Source organism: Amphiura filiformis, chromosome 13 (genome assembly GCF_039555335.1).
Source record: "Amphiura filiformis chromosome 13, Afil_fr2py, whole genome shotgun sequence".
Taxonomy (NCBI): domain Eukaryota; kingdom Metazoa; phylum Echinodermata; class Ophiuroidea; order Amphilepidida; family Amphiuridae; genus Amphiura; species Amphiura filiformis.
Genome location: NC_092640.1, coordinates 25,357,294 through 25,381,679, shown reverse-complemented (window position 1 = coordinate 25,381,679; position 24,386 = coordinate 25,357,294). Strand labels below are relative to the sequence as shown.

General features: G+C 39.9%; 1 protein-coding gene across 1 annotated transcript in view; it reads right to left on the bottom strand.

The window, feature by feature from the left end:
* LOC140167526 (uncharacterized) overlaps nucleotides 1-24,386 on the bottom strand; it is a 44,889-nt gene that overhangs the window by 2,918 nt on the left and 17,585 nt on the right. The window contains exon 5 of the mRNA XM_072190831.1: nucleotides 6,307-6,757. Within this exon, the coding sequence (XP_072046932.1) occupies nucleotides 6,307-6,757 (451 nt within the window). The remainder of the gene's footprint in view (nucleotides 1-6,306; nucleotides 6,758-24,386) is intronic.

Genomic DNA, 24,386 nt, shown 5'->3' with positions numbered 1-24,386 from the left:
ATTCAAAACCTCACAGACTAGACATCTGGTTTGAGAGTGGTGGAATGGCTAATTTATGCGTTTGGCTTTAATTTAAAACAAAAGGAACAAAAGAAAACTGAAACAAAAGAACTGACAAATAAAATGAAAGTTATGAAAAGTTCAGAGAAGTAAAAACTGAAATAAAAACTGCTTTAAATAATGCTTCATTGAAAAAACTGTGTTGTCCCTTTGTTTCGCTTGTTGGAATCTTTTTGCGCCTTGTAGGGCCTATAGACCAGTTTGTCATTTTTAAAACTGGACCTTCGTCAATTCAATTGCTTGTAACTTTACTTCTTGAGGTCACATTTGATTCAATGTGGTGTCATAATGTGCAGAATTAGATAGTGCATCTATTAAAAAAACAAATTTACCCCAGTATTGTTCAGTTTTGAAATTGTGATTTTTTTCCCAAGTGTAAGGATACTTTATTGGCGCAGTATTATGATCAGCTCTTAATAGGCGGGAAATATTCGGTTTTTGTTACTGCGCGAGTCAATAAAGTTCCAACTAACGCACGCGTAAATTCACAAAAGCACGCGTCTTCACGCAAAACGCAAAGCCGGGTTCTCGTTTGTCTGGGCCCTTCATCATAGACATACCACCTAGACCTATGACTGCCCATCCCTTACCACAGCGGGAGGTGAAGCCCCAGACAAACAAGTACCTAGACCTATGACTTTGGTTTGCGTAGTGAAGTCAACACTGCTTAGCAACGATTTTGACAAGGACGCAACCCGGACGCAAACAAGCAGACCTGTTCGCGTCTACAGAACATGTTGCATTTGACGCGGGCGATAACGGCGCAGCAATCACGCAAACGATCGCGTTTTTCGTTCCAGACATGAACGCTTATTTCTCCGCGTCCGACCACCCGACCAAAATCACCTTGGATACGTGGCTTCACCTACTGCCATGGTTAGGGATGGTCAGTTATAGGTCTAGGTGGTATGTCTATGGGTGAAGCACCGTATCCAAGGTGATATTGACGGATTGACGGGGTTACTAGGCGCGGAGAAATATCGCGTACATTCTGACGCGCTCGTTTGCATGGTTACTGCGCTGTTAACGCCCGCGTCAAATGCAACATGTTCCGTAGACGCGAACACGTCTGCTTGTTTGCGTCTGGGTTGCGTCCTTGTCAAAATTGTTGCTATGCAGTGTTGACTTCACTACGCGAACCAAAGTCACTGGTCTAGGATCTCGTTTGTCTGGGCCCTTCATCCCAGACAAACAAGAACCTAGACCTATAACAGTAATTACGATAGACCAGTGCCCTCTGGGGCTAGATGTCGTGTCTTGACCTTTGACACGACATCTAGATTCCGTCTTGTGTTTTCCCTGCGCAAAATCGCCACTTGGCCCGGCTTTGGCCGTATAAATCGCCTAATATGTCCGTGCCGGACGAGTCTTTGGACTTAAAAAGTATCCTCGAAGACATACAAAAGCGGTTAGCTAATTTAGAGACGAAAAGTGTGAAAGATAATCAAGTTACTGAACAACAAGAGAGTAAAAACGACGGTGTCAGTGAGCAGACGACATCAAATACGTCGGACAGTGAATTCGGTAAGCTTACTCAAGCTCAAACTCAAGGTGACGTCGGTCAGACATATCACCAGTATTCAAATGAACAACAAGAAACGTTGACTGATTTGGAGATTCAAAAAGAATACCAGTGTATTCGTGACTCTGTGTCGAGGGTACATTAATAGACCCTTGTCTTCGCCTGTGTGAAGGACCGTGCCCTGTTGGAAATCAAAATAAAGTGGAAAGGGCAAATTATTTTAATCTCACTAAATCCAGCAGATATGTTGAGACAGCGTTGAAGCTAATCAAACTGAGCTATAAAGACATTGATGAGAAAGGATCTGTAGGAACTCAGTTAATAGATCAGATTGCAACTGTTCTGAAAGCGAACATTGACCATAACCAGAAAGAGTACCAAGCTGTGCTTGTCGCCTCCCAGTTCGACCAGGATACAGCAAAAGTTTTTCGCACTTTGCAGAAAAATTCGGCTTGTTTCACGTCTGATGGTGTAAACCAGCTAAAGGTAGCAGCAGAATTAGCGGCGATTAAGGGGCAAAACAATAGTGCACAAAATCGCGGTGGTCAATCGCAGCGCCCTCATTTCTATGGTAGTTATAGGGGGCATAGAAGTAGGGGCAGAGGTTTTAGTAACAGTTACCATAGGCAGAGGCAATTTGGTCACGGACGGCCGGATGTGTTCCATGATTTGTCAGGTTCTGGTTATCCTCCATACAATCCAAATGAAGGCACTGATTAATCAAGATGCCGTTGTCAAATTTGGATAAATGGAATGAAATTGGGGTCTCCAAACTGTTATTAATTGGATTGAAAATGGTGTCCTGCTTCCATTTACCAAATTGCTTGAACCTTCGGAACTACCAAACAGAAAGTTTACTGCCCAACAGGCTGCATTCTTAGACAATGAACTAAAGAAACTTGTGAATTCTAGTATTATCAAAAAGTGTTGTGAAAAACCTATCGTTGTTTCACCTTTAAATGTGGTGCCAAAAAAAGGCAAAAACCAATGGCGTTTAATTATTGATCTTCGGAAGATCAATTCTTGTATTGATGCTCCAAAATTTTCCAATGAGAAAATTAATGTGATTTCTTCTCTTGTTCATGAAAATGATTTGTTTGTTACGCTTGATCTCAAAAATGGTTTTTATCACGTTCCGGTTGCTCAGAAGCACCAAACTTACTTAGGCTTTCAATGGAAAAAGCAATATTATTGTTGGAAAAATTTGCCTTTTGGTTTGAATGCATCGCCATATTTTTTTGCTAAACCATTGAAACCTGTTTTAATTATGTGCGTGCAAAAGGTTTACGCACATCTTTGTATGTTGATGATTGGTTCTTGGCTGCTCAACCCAATACCATTGACGACCATAAAACGTTACTTGTTTCTACCTTAGAAAGTTTGGGTTGGACAATCAATTACAAAAAATCATCTCTTGTGCCAGAATCTACTAAAACGTGGATTGGCTATGTTATCTCAAGTGGTTCTACTGATGGAAAAAACTCTGAACCTGTGATATGTATTCCCCAAGACAGGATTCGTAAGGTGCGCAGAGATATTGTGAGGGCGCTGCGCAAAAAATGTATCCAAGCAAAGGCCTTGGCCCGAATTGCCGGACAGTGTGTTTCAATGGCAGAGGTCATAATGCCAGCAAAATTACTTCTGAGAAATGTGTATCGGGTACTAGCAACCAAAAACTCTTGGTACGACATGTTAACGCTGACACAATCAGCACGCGAAGACTTAAAATGGTGGCTAACAGCCATGAACAATTGGAACAATCGTTCCCTTCACAAGCGGCCTATAGAAATGCAAATGTTCACAGATGCATCATTAAGCGGCTGGGGAGCATGGCTCCAGGACCTAAAAGCAGCTGGTTTCTGGAACAAAAGACTTCAAAACATGCCTTCGAATTACAGAGAACTGACGGCAGTGCTAATGGGCATGCACTCCTTTATGCCAGTCATAAAGGGAAAATCTGTTCAAGTAGTATCAGACAATATTTCAACGGTGGCGTACCTCAATCACCAAGGAGGTGCAGCCCAGGATCTTTCGAACATTTCCACCACGGTATTCAAATATCCGCTCGCTATTTAGCGGGCAAAGAAAATGTGCTGGCGGATCAACTCTCCAGACTGAACTTAAAGTACGAATGGAGACTGCACCCAAAATTATTCCAATGGATCGACAAAATGTGGGGTCCACACAGCATCGATCGCTTTGCCACCATGACCAACACGCAACTACCGCGATACAACAGTCGCTTCTTCGACCCCAAATCAGAGGGTGTGGACGCTCTAGCGCAACAAAATTGGATAATAGAAAACAATTTTGTCAATCCCCCATTTCGATTGATTCCGCAGGTCATCGAACTTTTGAAACAACAAAAAGCAACAGCAACAGTGATCACCCCTCATTGGCCAGGTCAGTTCTGGTTTCAGACTCTAAAAAGCATGGTCATCGCAAAACCAATCATGCTTCACACAGACCACCGAACAATGTGGGTTGCAGGACCAGTACCAGAACCTCTCAGGAACCCCAAGTGGAAACTTATTGCTTGGAGACTATCTGGCGCGAACAATTAAACCAGCTGCAATGGCCCGTGCGTGCACAGATACAATGCACTCTAAGTTGGGCTCCGTCTACGGTTAAGAATTACAACCGCCATCTGCAAAAGTTGAATGAGTTTTGTAAAAGTAAGCAAATTGACTTTCCACCCCGTAACTCTGGGGCAGTTGCAGAATTTCTGTGTACTATAGCAGATTCATCATCAAAGCCAAGGTCAATGTTAAAGTGTACAATAGCAGCAATGACAGCCATGTACCAGGTGTCTGATGGTGTAAATCTAGTGGACTGTGTTGAGATCAAGAGACTAATAACTGCTCTTGAAAAAACAAATACGCAGGAGCCCATGACACGCTCGTCGGTTATGCCAGTGCAACCATTTGTGACATTATTTCAGTCTTGGGGTGAGAATAATAATCTGGAATTGAAACGGTTGCGTCTCAAAGCCATTGCATTACTGGCACTCGCTATTATGGTTCGGCCTTCAGATCTTGCACCGAAAGGAGTGCATTTTTCTTCGGAAGGATCAGTGAAACCTATGATATTATCACTTGACCAAGTGGATTTTCGCGAAAATGGAAATTTGTCTATTCAACTTTTCGGCATAAAGAACGATTTGCACCGAAAAGGCTATGTGGTGACAATTCCCCCAGCAGAGAACAAATTTGTTGACCCTGTTGACTGTCTACGGGTCTATATTCAGAAATCTATGCAACATCGACAATTATGTGACAGCAACCCTTTGTTTGTTTCATTGAGACCACCGTTTGGAGCAATTTCAGCAGGAACTATCGCGGATCAACTAAATAATGCGATTAAGCTGGCAGGTTTGGACAATCAGGGCTTTTCTGCAAAGTCGTTCCGCCCTACAGCAGCAACTATTGCCATTGAATCCGGTTGTGATCCGGACATTGCACGAAAGATTGGACGATGGGAATGCCCCTCGGTATTTTACGACCACTATGTGCACTCGCGAACCCCGGAGGATTATGTAAATAAGCTTTTTGAGCAAAATTGACTCGAACTTGAAAGCTGAACGATTTTGACAAGGACGCAACCCGGACGCAAACAAGCAGACATGTTCGCGTCTACATCAGAACACGTTGCATTTGACGCGGGCGATAACGGCGCAGCAATCACGCAAACGATCGCGTTTTTCGTTCCAGACATTAACGCTTATTTCTCCGCGTCCGACCACCCGACCAAAATCACCTTGGATACGTGGCTTCACCTACTGCCACGGTTAGGGATGGGCAGTTACAGGTCTAGGTGGTATGTTTATGCCCTTCATCTGGCCAGACGCCACCAACGGCATCTATCTCTAGTTCCGAAAAACTCTGGTTCCGGAATATGACTCCCGTTGGTGTCGCAGTATCTAGGCGAGGCCTTCGAGCCCAGGGGGGGGGGGGCCATTTTGTTGCAGGACTTGATACAATGTGTTATTGATGGCAATGATATGCGATCGACGTTGCAGATATAGTACGCTCTATCTATAGACGATCGCCACCTACGCCTCACCAATGCAACGGGGTGTCAGTATCCTTCCTCGGGCTGGGTTCCTGGCCAAGAATCAGACCCTGTCTGTCCTTTATCCCATCCCCATTGTTCCTCCCTGATCTGGTTCTAGTCGCGGAACATGCGCAAAAACTGTCTTTTTGGTTTTGGGGCCCATTTGGTGAAATTGCACAATTTTGCTGTCACGTGGCCCATAAAATAGAACATCTTCATTTGGGGCTTGGGGGTACAACTAAAACTGATACAAAATATACTCATCCGCTGACACTGATCTGGACCATTTTAGTGGCAAATTATTACCACCAGAGAGTTTGCCTGTTGATGCATCCAGGATCAGATGTGAAAAATTGCCATTTAATAGTACCAGAATTCAATTCTAAATTTCATATTTCAGGTGAAATCGATACACCCCCTATGGGAGACATGACCTTAATCTTCCACACAGGGAGTTTGGATTTCAGGAATATTAGAGGTCCGATTTTAGATGCAGGAGGAAAACCGAAGGACCCGGAGAAACTCACATATGACACCGCGGGGAATTGAACCCTAGCCACAGTTGTGAAAAGCGAGTGAGAAGACCACTACACTAACCCACCCTTCCATAGGGGTTTCAACTGGAATAGCCATTGGTTAATCATAAAACCGTTTTACGCTTGCATTCTTACCTTCTCTTGGTGGAAAATCAGCTGCTGGTTTTATAATCCGAAAGCCTCTACTTTTCGCCGCTTTAACTATATTTGCTCTTGCATCATGACATAAATAGAAGGCTGGCTGGATGTCTATTTCTTGTAAACGTAGTTCAGCACTAACTAATGCCTCGCGAACCCACAGATCGAGGTACAATTCAAAATGCCCAGGCGGATACGGCCCATCTTCTCGCATTCCTATATCAAATCGATTCGCCCAAGCCTTAATTTTCTCCGGATACAGTTCGGCAAAGTCTCCATAAACAAAGAGCATAACAGGCATTTTCACTCTATAAGCTTCAAGAATCGACACAATTTTGCTCGCACGTTTTAAATTCATACCAATAGCTATAGATATGGCAAGCTTCTTTGCGGTAGTGCCACATGATGAATAAATTGCTCCAGAATGACCAGGAGTGTTACTAGGTACCTGATAGAAAGAAGAAAAACTATAAATATTATTATCTTATTTAAAAAATATGCAAAACAAACGACAATTAAGACATTCGGGTTCATTCGGGACATTGTTCAACTTTCATGTTTCTAGGATTGTTCCAAATTCATACACCCGTGTTATGATTGTATATACTTCTAGTGCCCGTTTCTATTCATCGTTATGTATTCTTCTCACGTGCATTATTTTCGCGAACTACCCTTCATAGCCCAAATTATATAAACCTGCACGCTAAACAATGCATTATCTGAAACCCGCACGCTAAACAATAGATTTTAGATAATACATGCACGCTCAAATACTAGAAATACTACTTTCACATAACTAGTAACTTGTCTGTTCGATATATATACCATCAAAAAAGTACGAATATACATTATGTGGTGTTACAATAATTCGTCGGCCGTATCACATACTGACGTAATTTATTTGCAAAATACGCATTTCGAGAAAATCGAACTTGAAAATCTAGCGATTTTCATTTCGTTGCATAATCTTGATTAAAATATTATTGTCGATTAAAACCAGTTTAACAGTAATGCAAATATACCATATTTTCAATATTATTCACTTATCACTATCAGAGCATAACTTATTCTGCAAAAAATCAATATTAAATAAAATACGTCACAAGGACTGTTAGTGCCATTTCCTCAAGTGTTTCATAATTATTGGATTGATTAGATTAATTGATATTTTTAGGACTCCGATGGCATTGAGTCAGCCTTCCCACTGCAATTTGTGATGTACGCCCTCAGTGGTGGTGAGCATACATGTTTTGGAGTGACATGGAGTGATATTTTTGTGTGCAATGGGGTTGCGGATTCCTCGGAAGCCTAAAGTTTTTGTACATCATCATATCGTTAAATCAAGTTTAAAGTCGTCGTTTGAGTTACTTTTATATAAAGGAGCAAGAACATAGATCCAAGCTTCATCTGAGAGTGTGTATTGGTGTCTGTGGTGAGTGTATTACTCATAATTAAGGCTCAAATCAGGAAGGTAATTCATCGATATCAGTGACGAGTGGTGATCGTAACAAGCTTCGGTAGCCAGGAATTCGACAGCCATGGTATGGGACATCGTAGTTTTATCCCCAACATTTAAGTACAAAAAACTGTTATAGGATGCTCGAAGATATTCAACAAGAAGCTATAAGGCAACTGAGTATCAGATTAGATTTAACTTTGAAGCACACCAAGTGAAATTAGAACAATTTTAGAACTTCGTGTCATTTTGTCACGTATGTGTCACGCAGCCTACAGCTGCCCACGTTGTGATTGAGGTCACAGGTCATGTAGTACGCAAGCCAGACGGTACCAGACTCGATTTGCTGTGGTAACATCATCTGAATTTATAAAATAAAGGACTCGTCAACAAAAGCAAGAGTCAAAATGGCAACAAATAGGAGCTCAAAAGGCTCAAAGAGCACATTTCCCAGATCAATAAAAAGCAGAGCAATAAGTATGGAAAGTGCTATTATTGCCGCAGCTACCAGGAAAGCAGAAATGGAAGCTAGAGAAGAAGCATTACAAAAAAGGTTAGCACTTGAGATGGAAGAATACAAGCTGCATGAGAAAATTCAAAGAAATGAAGAGGGTATAAGACTCAAGATGAAAGAATTAGAACAGCAACGTCAGGTATTGGAGTTGCGTACAGAAATAAACGTTGAAAACGCCAAATTATTTGCGTTGGAGAAATATGAAACTGAGGACAAACGTAGTAGTTGTCTAGAAGAATCACTGGATGAGGGTAAGAAATCCAAGGACTTGGTACAAGAATGGTTGGATTGCAACCGCAGTGAAAACAATACAGCACCTAGCCCTACGCTCACGAAGAAAGAGGTAAAAGTTGAAATACACCAACCACCCCAGCCAGGTCAACAACTTGAAAATCCAGTACGGTCAGCACCACCCAACACTAGGCAAACTGACGGTTCAATAACAGACAATGGAAATCGTCATGATAATTTAACGACAAGACCATTGCAAGCAAGGCCCTTTACTGGCAATCAGTATAGTAAAAGCAAACAACATATAAATCCAGCACCAAGCAGGCCGGATCTGACAATAAGAGGTCAACAACAAGAAATTCCAGCACCACCGATTGCTACTTCAACACCATTGCAATTGAGGCCTATTTCTGGCAAGCAAGATTTGACAATAGACAGTCAAGTTGACAACAATGTGGTTACCAAGATGCTGCTAGAACAACATGTGAGATCTAGCCTTCCAAAACGAACATTGCAGCCGTTTACAAACGACCCCCTGCAGTTCACTTCCTTCATAAGGAACTTTGAGTACACTATTGAAAACAGAGGAACTAACAGTCAAGATTGTTTACTATTTCTGGAGCAGTTTACCAGAGGAGAAGCCAACAGTTTGGTAAAAAGTTGCTTGCAGATGAAAGATGATACCGGATATCAAGAGGCTAAGAAGCTGCTTCAGAAGAGATTTGGTATTGTACATCGCATTGCGGAAGCATATCTCTCCAAAATGAGGGCGTGGCCTAATATCACCAATGAAGACTCATCAGGCTTACAAGAGATGTCCTTGTTTTTGATGGAATGTAAAAATACCATGGAGTCTCTTGGCTATACTAGTGAGCTGCACAGCACTGCGAATATTAGACTGCTTGTTGGCAAACTTCCTTACAAGATGAAGGACAGATGGTGTCAAAGAGTAGACTATATTGAAGATGTGGGTCGTCCGGTTAGGTTTGAGGATTTTTCCCTCTTTGTTGAGAAACAAGCAAGAATCCAGAACAATGCTGCATTTGGGAAAATAAGTGACAAAGAAGGTAATAATAATAATAAAGGTGCAAATAGCAGGCCTAAAGTGAAGAGGAACTTTGCTACAAGTACAGATGAAAGTTTTGCTGCAAATACTGCTGCAGACCAGAAGGCAGATAAAAAATCCTGCAACTACTGTGAGAAAGAGAACCATAATTTGGACAACTGCTTCAAATTAATGAAGTTACCAGCGGAGCAAAAGCTGAAGTATCTGAAAGAGCAAGGTATGTGCTTTGGCTGCCTTAAAAAGGCAAAGCACATCAGTAAAGCGTGCACGAATAAATTATCATGCAACAAGTGTAATAAAATCACCCCACAGTGCTTCACCTAGAAAGGCTAGACACAGCATCCAAGAAGCAAGACACAGCACCCAAGGATAAAGAAGAAAAGGTGACAAATGCTGGTGTATGTCATTGTCATCATACAGGCGCCGGAGATAATTCATCGCCGTGCATCATTCCTGTAAAAATCAGATCAAGTTCTACAGGAATCACTGTGGAAACTTATGCATACTTAGACTCGGGTAGCGATGCTACATTTTGTACTAAGAATTTAAGCCAGCAACTCAATCTTAAAGGAAGGTCTACTACGTTAGATATTCAGACCATGACTGGAAGCAGGAAGGTCAATAGTAGAATCCTACATGGACTAGAAATTTATGACATGGACACGAAAAACAGTGTGACGCTGCCAAAGGTATACACCAAGGAGGAAATTCCTGCACGTATGGATCATGTTGTCACTCAGGAGCAGATTTCAAGCTGGCCATATTTAGAGAAAGTGTGTCTAACCAGATTGGAAGATGAAGCAAATGCACACATAGGTCTGCTCATCGGGAATAATGTGCCACAAGTCTTCGAACCCTGGGAAGTGATACATAGCAGCAATGATGGTCCATATGCCTGCAGAACTTTGCTTGGCTGGACGGTGTATGGGATGAACAATAAATCATCGTCACCGCTTACCATAACAAGAACAAGAGTGGAAGAAACGCTCGACCACCAGCTGGTGAAGTTATTCAACCATGATTTCACAGAGCGCATCACTGAAGACCTACCAGAGAAGAGTTTGAATGACCAACAGTTTCTAGCTGATGTAAACAACACAACTAGACTCATTGAAGGTCACTACCAGATAGGATTACCCCTCAAAGATCACAACAAGAAATTTCCCAACAATAGACAGCAAGCAGAAGTGAGAGCAGCGCATCTGAAGAAGAGGTTTTCCAAGAACCCTGAGTTTCATGCGGATTACAAGTCTGTATTAAATGACATGATAAACAAGGGATACGCCCAGAAGGTGCCTGAAGAAGAAGAAATAGGTGAATCTGGCAGAACGTGGTACATTCCACATCATGGGGTGTACCACCCCAGAAAGAACAAATTGCGTGTTGTTTACGATTGTGCAGTCAACTATATGGGACATTCACTCAACAAGGAGTTGTTACAAGGCCCCGATCTTACTAGTTCATTAGTAGGAGTGATGCTGCGATTTAGACAAGAATGCATTGCGGTGACAGCAGACATTGAAAGTATGTTTCACCAGGTTCAGGTACTGGAAAGTGATCGCAACTTACTGCGTTTCCTTTGGTGGCCGGAAGGAGAAGTAGATAAACCCTTGCAGACTTATCGCATGAAGGTCCATTTATTTGGAGCCACCTCGTCGCCATCTTGTGCGAACTATGCTCTCAGAAGAACAGCAGAAGAAGCTGGAGTCAAGTACGACAAAGTAGTTACAAGTTCTATGCTACATAATTTCTATGTAGATGACATGCTCAGATCAGTTAAATCTGAAGAGAAAGCTGTTGATCTTGTGAGTGATCTAAAGAAGGCTTGTAAAGACGGCGGGTTCAACTTGACTAAGTGGACAAGCAACAGCCGCACAGTGCTTCAGTCTATACCTGAGGAAGATAGATCCAAGGACATGGCACTCGTAGATTTGGACACTGAAAATCTACCCACAGAAAGAGTGCTAGGAATGTTGTGGTCCCCTGAAGCTGACAAATTTGGATATCAAATAACAGTGAAAGACCGCCCACCTACTCGAAGAGGAATACTATCAGTGGTCAGTTCTGTGTACGACCCGCTGGGATTCATCAGTCCAGCAATCTTACCAGCAAAGCAACTGATGCAAGAATTATGCAAGCTCAAGATTGGATGGGATGAAGAAATTCCTGGAGCACACCTCAGAATGTGGCAACAGTGGATAGCAGAGTTACCAAAGTTGGAACATCTAACAGTTGACAGATGTTATAAGCCACCACATTTTGGCAAGGTGAACTCAACACAATTGCATCACTTCGCGGATGCCAGCTTGAAGGGCTATGGTACTGTGAGTTATTTGAGGTCTGAGAATGAAGATGGCGATATTCACTGTGCTTTAGTTATTGCCAAAGCAAGAGTTGCACCGGTGAAACAAGTAACAGTACCCAGGCTAGAACTCAATGCTTCAACAGTTGCAGTGAGAGTGAACACTATGATCCAGCATGAACTTGATATTCCAATCAACAAGACAGTCTTCTGGACTGACAGTATGACAGTTTTGAGATACATCAACAATGAGGCTGCACGCTTCAAGACATTTGTAGCCAATAGACTTGGAGTGATCCATGATGGCTCACATGCATCGCAGTGGAGGTATGTCCCGACTAAAGACAACCCTGCTGATGATAGTTCAAGAGGACTCTCAATTGACCAACTCCTCACAACTGATCGTTGGTTGAAAGGTCCTAAGTTTCTCTGGAGTGGAGAAGAAGAATGGCCAGCATGTCAATATATTGGCCAGGGTGTTCAGGAAGATGATATGGAAGTGAAGAAGGTGAATGTGATGATGGTACAAGATGGCAAAGAGACAAAGAGTCGGAAGGAAGAGACTGTTGTGAACGTGAAGGATGATGATGAAGTGAAAGGTAAGAAGGTGAAGGATAGAGTTGAAGATGAAATGAATGGAGTGGAAATGCTGATGAAACACTTTTCATCATGGTACCGCCTGAAGAAAGCAATCGCTTGGATCCTGAAGGTAAAGAAACAACTCATTCAGAGGAGCAGAGAAAGAAAGAAAGCTCATTTGAGCACAAAGGACTCTAATGTCAGCCAACCATCAGACAAAGATCAGGAGCAGAAAACTCAAAAAGGTGGTATCCAGCCACTCACAGTGTCTGACATGCAAGACGCTGAAAAGGCAGCTATTGGAATTGCACAGAGAAAAGCATTTCCACAAGAGATAGCGATATTGGAAAGCAAGACTAGTAGTCCTGGTAGCAGAAGAGGTAAAGACGGTGTGAAGTTGAAGAAGATAAGTTCAATATCCAAGTTGAACCCTTTTGTGAAAGATGGCTTACTAAGAGTCGGTGGTCGTCTTGCCAGAGCTGCTATGCCAGAAGATGAGAAATTCCTGTGATTTTGCCAAAGGAGAGCTGCATAACTGATCTGGTAATGCGTGAGATCCATGAAGTTACAGGACATGGAGGACGTAATCATATGCTGTCACGCTTACAAAGGAGGTTCTGGATAGTGAGCGCAAATTCAACTGCCAGAAAGATAATTGGAAGTTGTGTTACTTGCAGGAAACAGAGAGCAAAGGTCGCTGAGCAACAAATGGCAGATCTTCCAAGATCCAGAGTGAACCCAGAAGAAGCACCATTTACTAGAGTTGGTGTTGATTATTTTGGACCAGTAGAAGTAAAGAGAGGACGAAGTGTAGTCAAGAGATACGGCATGGTCTTCACCTGCCTAGCTGTTAGAGCTATCCACATTGAAAAGGCTGACACACTTGAAACAGATTCTTGTATCTGTGCAATACGCCGCTTTATTGCAAGGAGAGGCCAAGTCAAGGAAGTATGGTCAGACAACGGCACAAATTTAGTAGGTGCTAAAAGGGAGCTACAAGAACAAATACGCAAGTGGAATCAAGCACAGATTCACAGTGAGCTTCTACAAGATCGTGTAGATTGGGGATTTAATCCACCCGCGGGGTCTCACTTTGGAGGTGTTTGGGAGAGGATGATCAGGACCATCAGAAAGGTGATGATGTCTGTGTCCAAGGAGCAGATGTTGACTGATGAAGCTCTGCAAACACTCTTTTGTGAAGCTGAAGCAGTAGTAAACAGCAGACCCATTACTAAAGTCTCAAGTGATGCGGGAGATCTTGAAGCACTTACCCCCAATCACCTGCTTTTGCTTAAAGGCAAACCGACACTTCCACCAACTTTGACAGAAAAAACAGATCAGTATGCCAAAAAAGATGGCGACAAGTACAATACATGTCTGATTTGTTTTGGAAGCGTTGGACATCAGAATACCTTGTACAGCAGCAAGAGCGCCAGAAGTGGCTCTTCCAAAGAGCAATCTTAAGGTCGGTGACATCGTACTAGTAGTAGATGGATCCAAACCTAGGAATATGTGGCCAATGGGAAAGGTGACAGCAACCAGACCAGACAAGAATGGATTTGTTAGACAGGTGGAAATTAAGACAAGATCTACAACATTAGTCAGACCAGTGGCTAAATTGTGCCTGTTACTTGAAGCAGAGTACCCAGAAACAAAGACGCTGCAAACAGCGAATGAAAGCAAATAAGTGTCACAGCATGTTTGAGATGAAGTTGAGATGATGAACTGAAAGAAAGTCTATGTGACAATTTTATTGTTACAATCTCAACTGTGACAAAACTCATGCACAAATGAAGTGAACACTATATGACAATTACCAATTATGTGAGTGGAGCCAAATGTTAAATTGTGAAGTTTCTGCTCTAGCAGTGTGATTTTTTAGATAAGGCGAGCTGAGGCGCCTGGTAACCTCCTGGACGGATGTCCTTTGGGAAGCAAATGTCCCATAAACACTTGCAGTACTTCACACTTGGCAAAAGGCCAATTCACAGGAAGGAGAAATGAAATTCTCAAAATCTGAAGTTATCATCCAGCAGTTTGGATTCCAGTTAACCAGCAGCCATCGAGGTTCATCAGGCATCAATCACTCGTGTGCAGAAGCCCCAAGAGAAATCCAGAGATTTCAACTGTAGCTCAACAGATAGCATGTGTGATCGACACCGAGGGTAGCAGTGACCAGCATGGCTAGATTGTGTCAGGAACTGAAATTTTCAGCGTTGGTAGTTACAACTGGATTCGAACCAAGATTTTCAAGACAAGGACATAGCTGATTTATATTTGCAGAAGTGACTGCATGAAACTAAACGTGTAAAAAAGGATCAGCTATTATTATTTTAAGTGAAATGAAAAAGGCCCATTTTTGTTGGCAAAATGTGCAAAGTTGGAAATTAAATGCAATAATTTATCATCATGGTTGTGCACAGGTGATAATTCAAAGTTACCATGGTTGTGCACAGGTAATTTTGTTAGCATTGTATGCTTCATTGTGAAAAGGTGTCACTATGGTTGTGCACAGGTGATACACTAAGCATTTTACATGTATACGCTCCAAAATAGTTTCAAAATATATTATCATGGTTGTGCCCAGATAATGTGCTGTTCAGGATGTGACCAACATGGAAGCGCTGCAATCTATTAGTACCTGCATCACCACGAAGGAACATCAAGTGCCACATTTACCACGTGACCTGCCTTAGGGTTTGACATTTTACAATTAGGAGTGAGCAACCACTTTCACATGGAATCCAAAATTAATGTTGTGCAGTTTTGGGCCATTATTGGATAAATTCCAACACGATTTGCACATGCCAACTTTCCAAGTGGATAAATGACCATGGTTACTAGTATTTGAGACCATAAGGCTGCTATGGCTGTACCCAGGCAGTTCTATGTGTAAATTTGTTTAATTTCAAGTATAATTTGCAGTATTGATCAGGAGCTAAATTGATAAACAACATTAGTGTGTGCTATATTTCTTCACAAGTTCACATATAAAGGAATTTTAGTTCAAGCTGTAAAAGTCAAGTTTGTTTCATTCAAACAGTCATATTGTGCTTTTATTAGCCTATTCAGTCATCAAAGTTGTTTTGAAATTCAAAATTTGAGATGTTGCTCAGTATTTCAGAAACACACTTGTAGTCTCACACACAAAAGAAAGGTCAGTGAGATTTATCACTTAGTTTTGTTTTTATTTCACAGACAGCTCTGAGATAATTACGTTAAGTTACACGTTCAGTCATGATCAATATACTTTACATGTATTTGAAGCCAAATAAGCCAATTAGTACAAAGCTTGTGGATAATTTTCCAAACTTGATTGATTCAATATTATTGTTCAGGCTAATTTTGTAGTAATTTATAAACATATTTTTTGTCAAATTTCAAGTTGATTCATGGACACTTCCAGGTGAAATGTCAGATTTGCTTTAGTTTTAGAGTTTTCAAAAGTAGAGTCGTTATCTAAAAATTGAGTTCATTATTGAGTTTCATGTGATAGATAGTAAATGCCCGAGTAAATGGCACTTTAGGTTTATGATAAGGATAATGAACTGAGTGCAATGCATTCGTCAAGATAATCGCACGCGCCGTGGAGTTATTGCATTTAGCTCGAGAGCCGATAGGCTCAAGAGCTAAATGCAATAACTCCATGGCAAGTGCAATTATCTTGACGAATGCATTTGCACGAGTACATTATCCGTCATACACTTTGAGTGTAGGCCTATTAAAACAATAGGCAATATTAATTGCTGCATTCATTATATTAGTTTTAATATTAGGGAAAATATCTTATACATTTTAAAAACACCGTCAGGACATTGACCAGCTACGTATAGCATTTAACTGGTAAAGAAAATCAATCCCTGTATAAGTTTGCTATCAATGGTATCGATTGCGCCATACGTCATACTTTAGTAACTTATTCACGCATGGTTTGTAACCAATTGACTTTTATGTTGTGATCATTTAGAGCACTGAACCAGTTCGTTCACCTGGAAACGATCGATTTAGATGTCCGACTAGTACTACGGTGAATATCAACTGGACTTTATAGCTCTATAATTTGAACTTTAAAATCTACTTATATTAAAACATACGACATTGGGATTTAACAATTTGTTCAGTATTATCATGGTATTATAAAGCATGATCATGATATTATGCGCTAGTGTGTGTTTCCCGGGCCCGGCTATGTTATTTTAGATATAGGCCTACATGTATTTCATTTGTAAAATGCTGAATATTTTGCAATGGTGCCACCTGTTTTTTTTTTTTTTTAATTAATAGAAGCTCGATTATTCTCATTTGATGTTTGATTTATATGAGGTCATTAATCATAATTTATGACAATGATAAACCCTAACCCTAAACTCCGTAAACGAGGACTGGACTCAAGTCTAGCGATTTGCACCCTATTCGGTAATTGTACCCTATTGCAGAACACGTTTGTAACTATACCATTTTAACACCACAGAATGTATATTCGTACTTTTTTGATGGTATATATATCGAACAGACAATTATATAGTTATGTGACCTCTGTGTCGAAAGCGTCACCTAACTCTACTATATGGTTATGTGAAAGTAGTATTTCTAGTATTTGAGCGTGCACGTATTATCTAGAATCTATTGTTTAGCGTGCAGGTTTTAGATAATGCATTGTTTAGCGTGCAGGTTTATATAATTTGGGCTGTGAAGGGTAGTTCACGAAAATAATGCACGGGAGAAGAATGCATAACGATGAATAGAAACGGGCACTAGAAGTGTATTGTTAGGTAATTGTATGCAGGCAGCATAAATTAAGGCGCCGGAATGTTAGTGCCATTTCCTCAAGTGTTTCATAATTATTGGATTGATTAGATTAATTGATATTTTAGGACTCCGATGGCATTGAGTCAGCCTTCCCACTGCAATTTGTGATGTACGCCCTCAGTGGTGGTGAGCATACATGTTTTGGAGTGACATGGAGTGATATTTTTGTGTGCAATGGGGTTGCGGATTCCCTCGGAAGCCTAAAGTTTTTTGTACATCATCATATCGTTAAATCAAGTTTAAAGTCGTCGTTTGAGTTACTTTTATATAAAGGAGCAAGAACATAGATCCAAGCTTCATCTGAGAGTGTGTATTGGTGTCTGTGGTGAGTGTATTACTCATAATTAAGGCTCAAATCAGGAAGGTAATTCATCGATATCAGTGACGAGTGGTGATCGTAACAAGCTTCGGTAGCCAGGAATTCGACAGCCATGGTATGGGACATCGTAGTTTTATCCCCAACAAGGACTAATGTTCAAATGACAAATACGTCGCGCAAATACGTCAGTATGTGAAACAGTTGCGCAAATACGTCAGTATGTGAAAAGGACAAAACAGCAATTTTGCCATGCATTGACAGAATCGCGCAAATGCGTCACGCAAATACGTCAGTATGTGAAACGGCATTTTCTTCAAATTGCAGATACGATATACTGGGCTTGCGCAGTATAGGTGATCGGCAAATACGTCGTTATGTGATGCAGACATTTCAAGGTTTTGTAAATACGACATAATTAAAATAATTAATATCTGACTAATTAAGCCACTTTGAGGCATGATTTTTTTTTTTTTTAACAAACTAACATACCAATTTTCTCAAAAATGTTAAAAATGTCGAATACGTCAGTATGTGATACGGCCGACGAAATATAGGTTACAGGTTATGGTACTTTTGTGTTCTATTTTGCAACTATCATTGCCATAAATAATGATTAATGAACCCAAATAAATAAAACATCAAATGAGAATAATGGAGCTTCTATTAATTAAAGGGCTAAAAAACAGGGGGGGAATATACAAGATGACACCATTACAAAATATTCAGCATTTTACAAATGAAATACATGTAGGCCTATATTTAAAATCACATAAACACGCCTGGGAAACACACACTAGCGCATAATATCATGATCATGCTTATAATACTGTATTCGTCAAAATCGATCGTTTCCAGGTCAATTGGTTCATGCTCTCTGTGTTCGGAACCACGATAAAAATGATCACAACCTAAAGTCAATTGTTTGCAAACCATGAGTGAAAAAGTTACTAATGTATGACGTGTATGGCGCAATCGATACCATTGATAGCTAACTTATACAGTGATTGATTTTCTTGACCAGTTACATGCTACCTGGTCAGTGGCCTGACGGTGTTTTTAAAATTAAAGATATTTTCCTTAATATTCAAACTAATATAATGAATGCAGCAATTAACATTGCCTATTGTTTTAATATACTCAAAGTATATGACGCATAATGTACTCGTGCAAATGCATTCGTCAAGATAATCGCACTTGCCATGGAGTTATTGCATTTAGCTCGAGAGCCGATAGGCGCGTGCGATTATCTTAATGCACCGCACTCAGTTCATTATCCTTATCATAGTATTCATAGGGATAGTTTTACGGTTATTGACCTCTAATCGATCGGCATCGGTTTTGATTGTTCTCCAACGCATTCCCAGACCATTGTTAATGTTAACTTAAACTTCATTTTCATTGCTGTTTCCAAGTAAAAACTTTGTTATCTAAATATTTATATTAAGTAACACTCGTTCAGAATATTTATTCTTGTCTTCTTTACCCATGCAGTCACTCATAGGAAATAACTCCTGTTTGGAAAACAATCCATGAGAATTATATAATATGCAAACTTGAGCTATATATTTTGAATAGAATAATTTTGATCAAACAACCCCCACCCCCTTGATATACCATGATTGCCTAACAATAGTAACCGAAATGGTAACCTGAGCTGGATTCATTTTATTTGAAACCAATCCTCTTGCATCCCACCCAGCAAACACAAAACGTTTTCGACATCATTCGCAAAAGGTTATAAAAGGTTGTCAGAAAACGTTTAAATGTCGGGTTATAAAAAGGGTATATTAAGAGTATAAAACGTTTTCATAACCTTAAAAAATATTTTCTGATAATCTACTGCTCAGCAAACAAAAATGTTTTACAGAAAACGTTTAAATGTCGGGTTATATAAAGGGTATAAAAACGTTTTAATAACATTCCAAAAACATTCTTGAAAACTTGATCCAAACATCCTAAACAGAATGTTATTTTGGGATTGAAAAATATTTTGCGAAAAATGTTTGCCCAATATATTTTCAATAACGTTTTAAAAACGTTTTCATGACCTTTATATAACCCGACATTTAAATGTTATTAAAAGGTTTTGAAAAAACATTTTAAGAACATTTCTGTGTTTGCTGGGTTCAAATATTTTAACATAATGTTATTTAAGTATTGACACAATATTTGGCAAAAATGTTTGCAAAAATAGTTTACAATAACATTTTTGAAAACATTTAAAAATATTGTTGTAGTTTGTTTTCATACAAAACGTTTTAAAACGTTATCATGACCTTTATATAACCCGACATTTTAATGTTATTAAAACGTTTGTATCTAAACCAAAAGCCAAAATATAACTTATATAAAACGTTTTTAAAACGTTTTTGTGTTTGCTGGGCATGCGGTACCATTTTACACCTCTCCCATTGCAATATAATATATTTTTTTACTATGCTAATGTTACAATTGTTTTCAAGAGTATTAATGTTATTCAAACGGTTACATTTCAAGCTGTTCAGCACATCACATCAGAGCTCCCATTGTGCGCCCATTCCTTCAGGGGCGTAGCCAGCTTTCTTGGTCAATGGGGGCAAAATAAAATTTCAGAGGCACAGCTGAAAATAATTGCAGTTGCAACATGCAATTTATGTTTTTAAAGAGACTGTACATGTCTTCGAGTTTCCAAAAAAGCTTTATTGGGACGATGTGCGCGAGTAGCGCGTAAAAGTTTTGAATTTGACACTATTTGTGCCCATGCTCAAGACAAAAATGACTTAATTGTGACAATATGCGCGCAAAGCGCGCAAAAATTGTGTATTTGACACTATTTTGGCCCATGATCGGGGTGAATTTGGACGGAAAAGGGGCTCCTTGTCCTTTTTCTTTTCCTTTGCCCTTTGGTCAGAGGGGCACTTTTTTCTTTCTTTTTTTGTCAGGGGAGGGGGGCAGTCTGCCCCACCTGCCCCCCCTTGCATTCCTTTTAAGGGAATAATTTATGCTGTGGTAACTCCGGTCCTGCCTCTGGAGCATGCAGATCGAGACATACATGATGCAGTCATGTCTACATGTCTACAGTAGAATTCACCACGACCTTTGCAGGACTTAAACCCCATTAAAAGCTATTAAACCAAGATAACACTCATTGAAATCAGCTCAACTGATTAAATCAGATCCTGGTTGTGCACATGTGTCTGTTTTACATGTGCGGTATCGCAATAAGCTGGTATTATAGTTTCAGTTGGGTAACCGATTATAAAGGAAACGCAAGGTAACAATGGTATGTGGACCTTTGTTCACGAAATGAGACAATGGTCTGCTTATTGTTAACCAGCATTCTTGAAAATGAGCAACATAATGATTGTTGCCTTAACACGGTTTGGAAATACTTTCTTCATATTTTTGGTGTTATTTGTCGTTTACATATCCTTCCTAAAACACAAAAGTGCGAAAAAAAAAATTTAGGACATGTTACAAAACTATATTTTCCTAGAATTTTAGAAGAGTACTTTTAATATTGGCCGGTTATTTTTCACACAGCGACGTTAACTAGGCAATTACCCATACTTCTAACATACGCTATTTGCAGAGGTTACGCGTCAATGGTAAGAGCACTGTGTATTGTGTATAGGAAAACGGACAGTAACTGCAGTATGATAGGTAATTGATAGCATTAGATTTTCGCACGAACTGTAGAACATCTATTGCGGGTAACATGTGCAAAGAGCAAATTATAGGCTCATAATTGTACAAAATGTACGCCTATAGTGGGTGTTTTTGTCGCAACGCGGCACTAATAAAGTATTTGCACTTAAAAAGAGTCCAGTTGGGTGCTATTTGGGTGTATTGTCACTTCACTCGGGTTTTCTTACATATCTGGAAAGCTAGCCAGGGAAAACCGCCTTAAAAGTATGTTTCCGGGATAGCTATTCAATGATATTGGTGCAGACGTACTGTGTAGTATGATAATTTACTTAACCCTAACCTTAATAAACATCAAAAAACCTTAATTCAGAAAGCGTAGGCACAAGCAGGTATCCCACGTGATGCTATTGCGTCATCATGCGAACAGTCATATGGGGACGGAAAGCTTGGCCGGGCAAGCTACTCCCCCGTGACAAGGTAGGCCAGTGCACGGGCGTGGCAGCCGAAGGGTCGGGGGTTCGAAACCGCACCCGAGAAAAAAGTTTTCTCTTCTTCTTCTTTCTTTCTTTCCTCCTTCTTTCCTTGCCCCTCGCCAAAAAGCAACTGGGACGTAAGGGTTAATGCATTATACAATAGTATACTCAAAAAGGATATAAAAATCTCGGCCACGGCCCTTGATTGGCTATAACGTATCCATACTGATAGCGTACAGACCATGACCATGAAAGATACAATTTAATGATATCTTTTAGTAATATAAATGGTTTAGATCAGTTACTTTCACGATACGCTTAGTATATAGTAATTGGGAAGTCACTGTTTATTTTGTAAATCACATCTGCCTGTACAGTATGGATGAGTTGACCTCAATGTTTATCAACAAAGGCAAGGGACCGGTATATCGATATGCTTGAGTAAACCCCATGCAACCACTATACTGTTCAATAACCTTATTGTGATGTGGCGGGAGTTTAAAAAACACGAGCCCTGAACAAAACATGATGCGCGCGCATACTGCCAGGCAAAAAACAAGTCAACTCATCTATATTCCTGAAAACGACGAACATTATAAAAACATGTAAAAATGACTTAGACTAGGGATGACCATCATAATTTCATGTTGCCCCTATTGCTACAAAAGATTGTTTTCTGGAAAGAACTCATCAACAGAAGTATTTTGGTGGTTAAATGGTCAAAATCGGTCAAAAACTTTTCGAATTATGAATTTTCAAAGTTTCCCATTCTGACCGGTCATTGGAACGAAATAAATTGACAAAGTCTAAATATAGCAATGTGAGCAAAATTGGTATAATCATATATGTACCTTTGGATATTTCTTGAGTGTGATATATATGCAAACATGAAACAAGCATATTGTGAAAGTATCAAAGGGTTTCTTATGAAATGGCACTTTACTAGTCAATAGCATTAAGTATTTCTTCAAACCGAGGCACTGAAATCATGCTTTTAGAAAACATTTGTCAAAAATCATCCATAATGGCCAAAGTGGCACAAAATCAAAAGTCCAGGTGAACTTTTTTCCACAACAATATATACTACACATAAGAAAAATACTAATGTACTACAAGGGATTTTCAACATAGGAATCCAAACAATCAAGTACCAACATGCACAGCTTTGTCCTGATATCACTTCTGGGGTTTTAACAAAATGTTTAACCTCTATTGTGATTAGCAGCAGAATAAGGTATCACTTTGATAGCTGATAATGCCCAGCCATTCAGCAAGTGGCTAATAACTGACCATGATAGGCTTGAATGAATACTGTCATGTGCTACAAAACCATCACACTCCAGGGACTGGTCACTCCATATGCTACAGGGAGCACAATACTTTAACAATGGAGTGAAAGACTCATTATTGATTAGGCGCGTATTTTAAAAGTACAGCTCCTGTGCGTGTATAGCAGCAAGTCAGTGCAGATGGTATAAATATAAGAAAATGTTTAGGGTTGAAATCAGGTGAAAAATACATCAAATGAGCACGAAACTTCACATTTATGTTCAGAAAGGTGTCTTCTTAGCATGATTCGAAAGGAATATGGAAATTCCAAAGGGAAGCTGGTGATTTAATTTTTAACTCGAGATCTACTTGTTCAATATTTTAACCTTTGTACAGAGAGTATGATAGAGGTATTACTAGCAACTCTGCCAAATTTCAGCTCAGTAGGCCACGTTTTTCACCTGAAATTATTGACATGAATATTTTGTGCCATTCTTGAGCAGTGCTGAACTCAGCCACTGGCAATTAAGCGCACTGTGGTGATGGACCAATTTTGATTCGCACTTACAGGAAAATTAAATAAGTTATGTTGCTGTAATTTGCAAGATAGTTACAAAATATAATTGGCATTTACTTCCCCAATTTTTACAGAAAAATATTGAAAAATAAAAGAATGAGATCAATTTAGAAATGTCTGTGCAAGTAGTGCACAGTTGAGCTCCCTGCATGTCTATGGGAGTGTTCTAATCAAGTTGATGGTTCATTGGTCATCCCTACTTAGACAATTAGCGTAGCAGGCTGACGATGTTCTTGACATGCTTAAGAACGTTAATACGTTATATCAACACATTTCAGTAAACTCCCCACTCTTTCTAGTACCACCAGATCTGTACCCGACTCTTTCATTGAGTTTTACAAGAGTAAAGGTGTTATCCCCAATAGCTGTGTTCTTCAGCCAGTTAGTGAGGAATTTGTTTACAAAGAGTTATCTAGTCTTAATATGCACAAAGGAGCCGGGCTAGATGATATTGCTCCTAAATTCCTGAAAGATGGGGCTTACCAACTCACTCCTTTTTAAAGTTACTCATATTGTCAACTTATCTTTGGTCTCGGGTACTTTTCCGGACGATATGAAGTCTGCCAAGATCATCCCTTTGTTTAAAAAGAAAAGCAGGCTTGATGTAGGGAATAATTTATCGTCCGGTGAGCATACTGAGTTGTGTTTCCAAAATCCTTGAAAAAGTGTTTACATCCAAGTTGAAGAATATCTCTGTTCAGCAAATTTATTATATCAATACCAATCTGGTTTTCGCTCAGGGTACTCAACCGAATCTTGTCTAATTTACTTGACTGATTTTATTAGGTCTCAAATTTCTATGGGAAAATTAGTAGGGATGCTATTGCTGGACGTACAAAAAGCGTTCGATAGCGT